The sequence below is a fragment of the Orycteropus afer genome, unplaced genomic scaffold (genome assembly GCF_000298275.1).
Source record: "Orycteropus afer afer isolate SDZICR_OR568_19922 unplaced genomic scaffold, OryAfe1.0 scaffold00035, whole genome shotgun sequence".
Lineage (NCBI taxonomy): Eukaryota > Metazoa > Chordata > Mammalia > Tubulidentata > Orycteropodidae > Orycteropus > Orycteropus afer.
This window is the reverse complement of record NW_006921622.1, coordinates 12,322,285-12,333,767: the sequence shown is the minus strand read 5'-3', so window position 1 is coordinate 12,333,767 and position 11,483 is coordinate 12,322,285. Positions and strand designations below refer to the sequence as shown.

At 37.8% G+C, this 11,483-nt stretch overlaps 1 protein-coding gene across 1 annotated transcript in view; it reads left to right on the top strand.

Annotated features, from left to right (window-relative positions):
• The window catches only part of CUNH10orf67 (chromosome unknown C10orf67 homolog), a 232,764-nt gene that overhangs the window by 107,904 nt on the left and 113,377 nt on the right, over positions 1–11,483 (top strand). The window contains exon 9 of the mRNA XM_042780342.1: positions 5,919–5,984. Coding sequence (XP_042636276.1) covers positions 5,919–5,984 — 66 coding nt within the window. The remainder of the gene's footprint in view (positions 1–5,918; positions 5,985–11,483) is intronic.

Below are 11,483 nucleotides of genomic sequence, written 5' to 3'. Positions count from 1 at the left end.
GTTGCTGTCATTTTGTTATGTGTTTTTTCATGTTGTCCCTGGTTTTTTTTTGTTCCATATTATTTTCTGTGCTGAGCTCATTATGTTTATGAATTGTATCATCATTTCCTTTGTTGCTGATGTTTTAGTATTTGCTGAATATTTGTGCTTGTCCTCTTTTTTATTGTGATATGAAGATTTATCATTTTTCTTTGAGGTTATTCTGTGATTTATATTTTTCTCCACAAATTTAGAATAGTCCATTCTACCTTGCAACTGTCTTGACTTCCTCCCCATTTAGAAGTTCTGTAATTACACAGCATTTTCCCTCTTTTTGGTTTGTAGTTGTCCTCATTTGCCAATTGATGTCTCTGGTTCACTGTTTATAATCTTGTAAGTTTATTCTACTTTGGATATGTCCATAGATGTGGTTTCTGGGTTATGTCATCTTATGCATTAATGGTCAGTTGTTGTTTGCTATTTTTGGTTCTCTGTTCAAAGGACTCCCTTTAGTATCTCTTTTAAGGTTGGTCTGGTTTTAACAAATTCCCTTAGTTTCTGCTTATCTGGAAATCTCCTAACTTCACCATCATATTTGAGGGTCAATTTTGTGGAGTATATAATTCTTGGTTGAAAAATTTTCTCTTTCAGGGTTTATATATTCCATCCCATTGCCTTCTCGCTTGCATGGTTTCTGCTGAGAAATCAGAGGTTATTCTTACTGGTTGTCCTTTGTAAGTAACTTTTTGTTTTTCCTGTGCTGCTTTCAGGATTCTTTCTTTGTCTTTGGTTTCGATGAGTTTGATGATGATATGTCTTGGTGATTTTCTTTTGGGGTCTATTCTGTTTGGGGCTCATTGGTCTCCCTGAATGGATATATTCTCATTTTTCATCATATCAGGAAAGTTCTCTTCAAACAAATTTTGGACCATTTTCTGAGTGGTTTTATTTTTCTCTTCCTGTTCTGGAATTCCAATGACATGTAGGTTATTCCTTTTGATGGTATCCCACATGAATCTTAGGCTTTCTTCATTTTGTTTTGATCTTTTTTCTGATTGATCCCTTTCCAAAGAAGTATTCAGGTATTTGTCTTCAATCTCATTAATTCTGTGTTCCATTGCATCAGTTCTACTCCTTTGTCCTTTCAATGTGTTATCTATTTCTGAAAATTTAGTATTAATATTCTGGATTTCTCTCTGTAGATTTTGAATCATTTCTAATTTTTCATTTATTTTGTCATTTTGTTCTTGTATTTTCTTCCAAAATTCTTCTAGGGTTTTGTCTGTGTTTTCCTTGGTCTGTCTCTCAATGCTCTGAAGATACCTAAATATAATTCTTTTGAATTCCTTATCAGAGAGTTCCAATGCTGCTTCTTCCTCAGGGATGTGTTCTGGGTCTGTATCATGCTCCCTTGTTTCTACCACTTTATCTTGCTTCTTTGTGTGGACTGTGGTGGTCTGTTGTCTCCAAGACATTGTGACATAGTTGTATTAAGATCTCTGTTAACTGTTTATGAAGAGCAGCCAAGGGTGAGTCAGGCTCTTCTTGGTGGTTGTTTATTGTTGGCCCATTGGTGGAGAAGGAAGTGGCATCTCTCACTCAGTAAGTGAAGCTGCAGGAGGTGTGGATGTAGTTGTGTCATATGGGGATTGTTGCTGTCTCCCACTCAGTTAGACAAAAATAACAATTGAATAACCATCAAGAAAGTAAAAGCAAATAGACAAAAAACACACTGTGTAATCACACAGGAACAGTAACCAAAGAAAGAAAAAAGAGAAAAAAACAAACAAACAAAAAGCACTGCATATCTGGGGTGAGGGCAATAAGAGAAAAAAGGTAGAAAAAGAGAATAATGAAGAAAAAAATGGGAAAAATGCAAAAAGAAAAACAAGGAATGGGGTTAACCATGAGAAAGGGAAAAAAAAAAAAAATGGAACCAGGAACAAGGAAAAGAGAAAAAGCTGAAAACTAGAACCTGGGAAAGGAAGAATAAAGAATAATAATAAAAAGGACAAAATTAATAATAGTAGTAGTAGTTTTAAAGCAGACAAAAACTAGCAAACTAAAAAAATAAAAAATTGGGTCAGGGCTGGTCAGGGCACCCAGGCTCCGTCCTAGCACATAGACTGCGATGGGATTCCTGTCAGTCTAGAAGGTGGGTGGGAGTGAAGGATGGCCAAACCTCCGTTCACCAAGAGGGTGTGGGATATAAGAGTAACAAGGGGAATGTCGCACCTTTCCAGTTGTCAGCGTCCAGAATGTCCTTGTGGTTCCTGGCAAGTGGAGCCTGTTCTTAAGCTCCTGGAATCTGGGAGAATGATGTCACTTTAAATATCCAAAATGGTCAAACTGCTTGTAAACATTCAATATGGCTGCACCCTCCGGACAGGCAAAAGTCCACAGCTCAGCCCGCCTTCTTCTTTGCTGCTTCCCCTTTTATTCACCAGTCACCAGAACAGTGCTTCATGCAGTACCTGGCTCACAGGGCTGATTTAGGTTAATTCTTAGGTACTACCACCACTCAGCAATATCCAAGCTCTCTGTGCCATCAGTTTTGCTACCAGACCACAGCTCCATATTTCTCCTTTTTTGGTGTTTTCATGAAAATTCTTCTGCTAGTTGGAGTTTAATCCACTTCTATATCCTTCCCTTCAAGGCTCAGGGGTCAGGATTATCTTCTGTATCTGTGTTAATTGGTTCACCTTTTCTTTGTTGAAGAGGGTCTGTGCAGTCTTTCTGTCTATTCCTCCATCTTACCAGGACTCCTCTCCATCTTCTATTTAAATGCTGTTTTTAGGGATTCTTTGTATCCTTGGAAGGAAGATTGGGCAATCTACTTCCATAGTGATACTGCCTCAGAACCCAAGGAGGGGTCGCTATGAGTTGAATTGACTTGACTGCAGTGAGTTTTTAATTTTTCTTTTCTCTCTGGTGACTTTAGGCTCTCCCACAGGTAGCATATCTGTACACCAATGATTTCCAAACTTTTCTCTACATCTTGATGTTTTCCCTGAACATCACACCTATACTTTCCTTTTTGTTCTCATATGAAATATCAATGCTGTGTGCATGGTGAAGTCTTTGTTGACAGCCTCCTTCCCTTCCTCATGGTAATGAGGGGCTCCTTCCTGTACTATGCACTATGTCTTGTTTGTGTTATCTATCAGCGCTCAAAAATATTTCTTGAATAAATGTATTACCTTTATATCAAACTCAATATGTCCCAATTTGAATTCATTGCCCCTCAAACCTACTCTTTATCTGTGTTCTCCATTTAAATTAATGGCAATTGTTATGTGCCAAGAGGAACCCTGAGGTCATTCTTTACTCTCTTCTTCATACCTTATTTCTAGTTGGCCATTAGGTCTTTAGATTTTCTGTCAAAAATTTATCCAAATCGAGTTTCTCTCCAACTTCATAGCCACAGACTTAGTTGAGGCTGTCATCATTTCTACATATTCTTCTTCATTCATTGTCCTGTCTCCACTCAACTTCCTCCTTCAAACCTGACTTCCACATTGCCACTACAGTTATCTAATACCCTAATATTCTGTGCTAAAACCTTCATTGGTTTCCTATTGCATTGGCTATAAAATCAGATTATACAAAAATGTGTTGAGGGATTTTTATATGCCAGAAAGAGGGTAGCACTTTCACAACTGATATCTCAAAGTCTTTCACACTGACTCTTTGAAGTAGGTTTAATTAATCTAATTTTGGAGATGAGAAAACTAAGGCTTGATGTATGGGAATAACTTGCCCACACAGCTAGCTAGTAAAGGAACAGATGTCTACTTTGAACCAAACTGCTGTTCTCTGCATGACATTTCACAGCTTCCATTCCTAAGTCTTGAAAACAAGGCCCTTGCAATATCACCTTGAGCCTCCTCACTTCATTTCCTGCCATTCCTGTGTATGTGCCTTGTAAGTTGCTATAACACCAAACTTTTCCCAAGTCCTCTATTCATCTTTGCTTCTCTGTTATTATTTATGCTATTTTCCCTTTCTTTCCTTTTCTCCAACTTATTGAACTTCTACATGTCCTTCAAGACCCTTGTTAAATGCTGTATCTTCTGTGAAGTTATACCAGGTATAGTATATCTTGTTATGATTAGTGTGGACATGTCATGTGGATTTCTATACTTGAAAATTTGACTACTTGAAGATATGATTTATTAAAATATTTTCTTATATATTATATTCATTTTTTTCCTTGGTCTTCTACCATACCATACATGCCTCAGGGAAGAGGATCTAGTCTTCTTCATTTATATACCCCATAGCCTAATACAAAGGAGCCCTGGTTGCACAACAGTTAAGTACTCAGCTGCAAACTGAAAGGTACGCAGTTCAAACCCACCCAGCTACTCCTTAGGGGAAAGACCTGGTGGTCTGTTTCTGTGGTGTAGTAAATTACTTAGTGTGGCTTTTCTACCCATAAGTCTTTGTAAACTCCAAGGTGGGAACTTCTATTAGCAACTGAGGAGATCCTGATTTTAAAGTCACCCACCTGGGTTATTTCTGTTGGGTGTGGCACAATACAATGTTCTGGGAGGTTCCCACTCTCTCTCACGTGCTTAGAGTTCTGATGCTATGATTGGCTAGTTTGACCACCCTTCCGGGCTCAAAAGGAGGCCTCCTGGAGGTAGAATTCTCTCTGACTGCTGGTTGAGGAAGACATGCTGCCAAAAGAGACATGCGCCCCTGAAAGAGACACGCGTTGCTGGGAAAGAGACACAAGAGACACACGTTGCTGAGTAAGACGCCAAGGGACCAGCACTGCTGGGAAAGAGACTGTGAGAGACTGTTGGCTGAGGGACGGTGGGCTGGGAGAGAGCCTGAGCATTTTTCCTGAACCTGAATTGTAGCCTGTGGTGCTGCCCTAATAAACCCCATAATCTGTGAGCTCTGTGTGGCCACTGCAGTAAATTATCGAACCCAGGAGAGAGGTGGTGGGTGCTTTGGGAGGAACAGTTGGAACAAGGGCTGGACGGGGGGATGCAGCATGTCTGGCCTGGCAGGAATAGGCCTTGGGTTACTGCTGGTAATCCTGTCTTCCTCTTGTAGGGTTTGAGGAGGTCAGAACATGTGGCCTCCTTGCTGTTTTTGCAGTTTCCATAAAGATTACAACCAAGGAAAGAAACCCTATCGGGGGAGACAGTTCCATTCTGTCAAATGTGGTCATTATATGTCAAAATCAACTCAATGGCACCAAGCAACAACAGCCAACACAATACCTTGCATATAATAGGTGTCCCATATGTAATCAAACTAATAAATATATAAGTGAATTGACTTGAATGCATGTGAAAACAAAAAGTTGAATTTTGTTTGTGTATATAATACATTGGAAATGGCAATTATTTAAAACACTGAGTTAGGCCCCATGAGTACAATGGCCCTGCAGTATATAATTTTGATGGTTTTTTAAAAATAGGTATGAAAATATGTCTTGGTATGTACATAAATACAACACATAGTATCTCCACAGAAGTATATTGCCCAGTCTTCCTTCTGAAGAATAGCTGGTGGGTTTAAACTGCAAGCCTTCTGGTTAGTAGTCAAATGCCTTAGGCACTATGCCACCAGAGCTCCTAGTAAAATAAGGTTGTCAGACAAATATCTGCTTTACTATGTATGATGATACATAGTCACATTTGATTGATGATACATTGATGTCACATTTTGAGGGACTAGAGTGAGAAAGGTTGTCAATAAATTGGCATTTTCTCTGTATATTTTGCTAGCTTATATAATACAAAAATAATATTATTTCATTATAATCTGTGAATATTTCATTTTTTCCCTTTAATAATATTAGGATTCTTTTTTTTCCCCCTCATATTTAGAATCAAAATATGTTTCACTAAATTCTATTCAGGAGGAATTTCAGGTGTTCTGAATCATTAATCGAAATGTAATATTCTTCTCTATTTCAGTTAATTGATGCAAGAGAGAAATTAAAACATGAGCTTGAAAATGAAAAATTATTAGTTCAAGATATGGTAAGGTGATTTGTATTTTTCCTAATGAATTTGAATGCAGGAGTTTAATCATGAAATTTTTATTAACTTTATTTGTAATTGTACTATAAACTATTCATTTTAACTTTATAGATGCTCTTAGTACACGTGGATAAATATGAACATTTTAAATGATCATTTTTAAGAAAAGTTTGAGTAATACTATAATAAATATATTTACTATGTAGAAGAGTCTTACATGAGAAATAGTATTACAATTTAAAAGAATGTATAAGATTTTTGCTTATATGGAGATTTAAAAAAATATGAGAACCCAATATTTTGAAGGATTTGCTATTTTTAGTTACAAATTGCCATAAATGACAACAAAAAACAGAGCCCAGCTAGATATTTTGGCATTCTGTGTTAGTCTCATAAGAAAACACTGCCTTTTTATGTTCTTTTAAGAGAACTTTCCAGACGGCTGGTCTTTTATTTTATCAGTTGACTACCCACCCCCGAAGCCTCCAGCCTCACCCCCCGCCCAGTTTATGGTGTTGTACTTTGGCTTTCAACTGATCACCACTAGTATGTCTTTGTTACAGTAAACTGACTGTGTTTGTTATAATAAAAAATAAAACACAGCTTGACTTGCGTTCAAATGTGCTTGAAAAGAATATGATACTGTTTAGAAGAGAAAAGATTGTTCATAGGAAATCAACACCACTTCAGATATTGAAACATTCGCTTTTTTACAGCTTGTCACACTTTGTGCCAAGTCATGACTGCTCTCCTAACTCTGTTTTGTTACTCTCAGCACCATGTGTTTTAGGTTCCTTGTCATAGAAATTAATGCAAAACAATGCTCCTGGATTACAATAAAGGCTCCTATGAAACCAACTTGGGAATGCAGGAAACGAAGAACATTATGGCTCACTACGCACAAAAACCATGTGCTCACAGATCAGTGATTTTGAGCCCTTTACTTTTAAATACCTGGCATATAAACACAGTCTCCACTATTTGAGTATACTTGGTTGACTATGTCTAACCCTACCCCCACACTTATGCCATTCCTCCAAAGTCCAGGGTTTTTGTCTAAAAACAAACAACTAAGTGTGTGCATTGTCATTAAAATAGAAAGTGTTTTTATAGAGTTGGAAGCAAATGTTATATTGTGAGTCTGTTAGCTGTAATAGAGAAGAAATTAAACTACTTAATCAGTGGGTTTGTGCCTACACTATAAGCAGACCCCATACTCTTTGAATTACTTTACTCCTTTATTTTAACTGTAAGTGTTTAACGGGTGTTATTGTATTGCCCACAGGGGAACCAATCACGTTTTATTTTGTGGTTTAGAAGTTTGTTGAGTCCCAGGCTTGTTGCCAAGCAGCAAGAGTCTGCATCACAAACTCCATGACAGCACCAGAGCCTTCAGGATGCTTAGAACTGCTGTGGTGGTTCACACTTTGCATTTTTAGCTCATGTTTTAGATTCTTCTTGTGACCAAGGTTTCCTTGGCATTTTGGATTTGGATCCAAAAAGGTCACTATTTTGGAAACTTCATCACCATCACCACCAGACATTTTGTCATTCAGGCTGAAGCAGGCTGCACTCTGGTATTTTAGGTTTCAGTCCTTGGCTTCCTTTGTTGTGCTTTCTTCAGGGAGGGAGGATTGGTGATGGCACTGAGTTTATGATGGGGGCCGGGGGAGGTGCACAAAGGTGGGGTTGACCAGAGTCATTTTGTAAAATTAGGAGACTTTCTGTCTAAAGGGCTTTGTTCCATGGTTGTCTACTATTGTTTCCCAGTACAATTTATTTTCTGGACTATTAAGAGCTTAGAAAGTCAAAGATCTGCCATTAAAAACCCATAATCAATATATACAGGAAAGCGATGAAATATTGAGCAATCATATCTTTCAATTGGCTTTTGGGGAAGCATATGAAATAATTTATGTCTTTCTGCTATTCCTAAGATGAGTAGCTTTCATTTACCTGATGCTTACAAAACAGGATCCTCATCAAAAAAGTACCATGATCAGAAAAGTACCATGCTTTTCCATCTGCTTGGTTTCATTGTACCCATTGCTAGGACAATTCAGACTCAAGGTAGGAAGGAGGTACATAGGTTGCTGCAACCTCTCACTCTGGGGGCACAGCACAAAATTATTGTTGTAGTCTGCTTTATTCCTATAACCGGGTTCCCTGATGCTTGAGAGCTTTCTGAGTCCCACTTAAGTCTACCCAAACCTATTGCATATAACTTGGTACTGTTTGGCTATCCAGCTAGGAAAATGATAATTTTGGTGGTCCAGCAGATATTTACTATAATAAGATACATCACTGACTTTCTTTGTCTAGGACTTGCATATTTGATAAAATTGAAGTTATTCCTATACACTTTTCAGCAGTATTATCAATTCTGAAATTGACATTCCACAAGTAGATTCTATAACTTTTCCAAAGGTTGCTGCCATATAGCTGAGAACAACCCTTAAATCTTGTTTGGTGATCTTGGCAAAATGTATTTGCATTGATGTTCTGGGAATATTGCCTCTTAATATTGGGTGCAATAGTGGTTCAGTGGTGGAATTCTTGCCTTCCAAACAGGAGACCTGGTTGGCATTCCCAGGCAAAGCACCTTATGCACAGCTACACGTGTGTTTGTATGACACTGAACAGACTTCAGCAGAAATTCCAGACTAAGGCAGAAATGTCCTTATCCCTTCATGTCCTGATCATCTTCCTTTGTCATCATTTGATTATCTTATTCAGTACTTGTTTTTCCTTGGCACATCACTATCAGAATATTTCACCAAGATTTTCCATAAGGTGCCTGATAAGCAAAGCCTGGTGATCTACTTCCAAAAAAATCAGCCATTGAATCATCCTATGGAGCACAGTTATGTTCTGATGCTCATGGGGTCTCCATGAGTTGGAATCAGCTCAGTGGCAACTGGCTGGTGTGGGTTTTTCACCAAAAGACACCGCAAAAAAGTAAAAGGTCTAGCCACAGATTTGGGGAGGATATTCTAATCACCTGGATTCTACAAAGCTTTTTTCAAGAATATTCCTACAGGTCACTAATAAAAGATAAACAGCCTGACTTCACAGAAGAGGAAATTCAGTGACCAATAAACATAAAAATGTGCTGGATTACATTAATAATATGACAATAGCAAAGTTGGTGACAATGTAGTATAGAGAGAATTCTCATAAACTGCTAGGAAGTGTGTAAATTGGTACAAAACTTTTGGAAAACAGTTTTATATCTTCTAAGCAGAATATTCTCATAACATATGACTTGAAGTTCCACTCCTAGGAATATACCAATAACTCAGAGGAGCTCTAGTCCATGCCTTAAAAAAAAAAAAAAAAACTCACTCCCAGAGAGTCAGATCTCATAGTGACTTCTCCTTGGGTTTCCGAGGCAGTATCACTATGGAAGTAGATTGCCCAATCTTCCTTCCAAGGAGTGGCTGGTGGGTCTGAACTGCCAGGCTTCGTGTTAGCAGTCATATGCCTTAGGCACTATGCCACCAGAGCTAATCTATGCCGTAGGTGATCTGTAAATGATCTGAAAGCTCTATTATCTATAAAGCAAATAAATAAAAATAAGTAAAATTGCCCAATGTCTATTGACAGAGAATGGATAAATAAATTATGATATATTCATATAATTGCAGTGAATATTAATGAGCTACTTCTTCCCATACAGGAGCTCTAGTATCATAGTGCCTAAGGCATTTGACTGCTAACCAGAAGGCTGACAGTTCAAACCCACCAGCCACTCCTCAGAAGGAAGGTTGGGTAATCTGCTTTTGTAGTGATACTGTTCAGACACCCAAGGAGGGGTCGCTATTGAGTCAGATCTGACTGGATGGCACTGAGCTTTTTTTCTTTTTCTTTTTCTTTTTGTTCTGTAGTTCTTCCCACGACAACATGGATTACTCTCACAAACAATGAAAACAGCAAATTGAGGTAGAATACATAAGATTTTTTAATATATTTCAAAATAAGCAAAAGTAAATTTGTACATTGTTTAGAGATACATAAGACTATAAGACTATAACACTTAAAAACTGATCATCAAGAAAAGGAAAGGGAATGCCAAACACAAAATTCCAGATAGTGTTTACCTGGTTGGGAGGGTACTATGGGGTTGGTGACAGTCATAGAAGGAGTTTTAACAATATTGCTATTATTCTCTTTCACAATTCAGATGCTCCTCTTGGCATTATCTTTTCTAATTTTCTAATTAACATTTGTCTTTCCAAAATATTTTTTATTTATATCAAATGTTTCCATTTTTAAAAAATTGAAGACTTTGTGAACCCCATTTTCTACTAGAATCTGAGCTCTTGAGGGCAGAGTCTACGTGTTATTTATTTCTGAGACCCTACTGAAATGCCTAGCATACCTTAGCACTTATGGCTAAAGTTGATTGATTTAATAACTTAAATTGATGTGTTAATGACTCCGCTTATCTTTCCCTCTTCTCCTATCTCAAGATAAAGGGCCTGTCCTCTATCTAGACTCCCACTGTTGTCTTTTCTTGCTCTAACCTTATAAATTTTCCCTTCTTACTAGACCATTCCTTTCATCAAACAAATTTCTCTAGTATCTCCCATCTTTAAAAGATAATCTCCAGCAGCAACATAATTTCTTAATTTTTCTTCTAAAATCAGGCATCTCAAATGTTGTCTATATTCTCTGTCTACACTGCCTCATTTCCTAATCACTTCCATCTACTACAATCTAGCTTCCACACTTCTCATTGCACTAAAATTGTTCTTGATAAAATCTCTTATGATTTCCGTATTGCCCAATCTAATGATTGGCAGCTCTAGAAGACAAAGCCAATTACTATAATGAAACGTGCAAAGACCTGGAGTTAGAAAATCAAAAGGGAAGAACATGCTCAGCATTTCTCAAGCTGAAACAACTGAAGAAAAAATTCAAGCCTCAAGTGCAATATTGAAAGATTCTAAGGGCAAAATATTCAATGATGCAGGAAACATCCAAAGAAGATGGAAGGAATACACAGAGTCACTATACCAAAAAGAACTGGTCGATCTTCATCCATTTCAGGAGGTGGCATATGATCCAGAACCAATGGTACCGAAGGAGGCAGTCGAACTGCAGTGAAGGAATTGGCGAAGAACAAGGTTCCAGGAATTGACGGAATACCCATTGAGATATTTCAACAAACGGATGCTGCACTGGAGGCACTCACTTGGTTATGCCAAGAGATTTGGAAGACAGCTACCTAGCCAACTGACTGGAAGAGATCCAAATTTGTACCCATTCCAAAGAAAGGTGATCCCACAGAATGTGGAAATTATCGAACAATATCATTACTATTGCACACAAGTAATATCTTACTGAAAATAATTCAAAAACGGTTGCAGCAGTATATTGACAGAGAACTTCCAGAGGTGCAAGTTGGATTCAGAAGAGGATGTGGAACAAGGGATATCACAGCTGCAGTAAGATGGATCTTGGCTCAAGGCAAAGAATACCAGAAAGATGTTTACT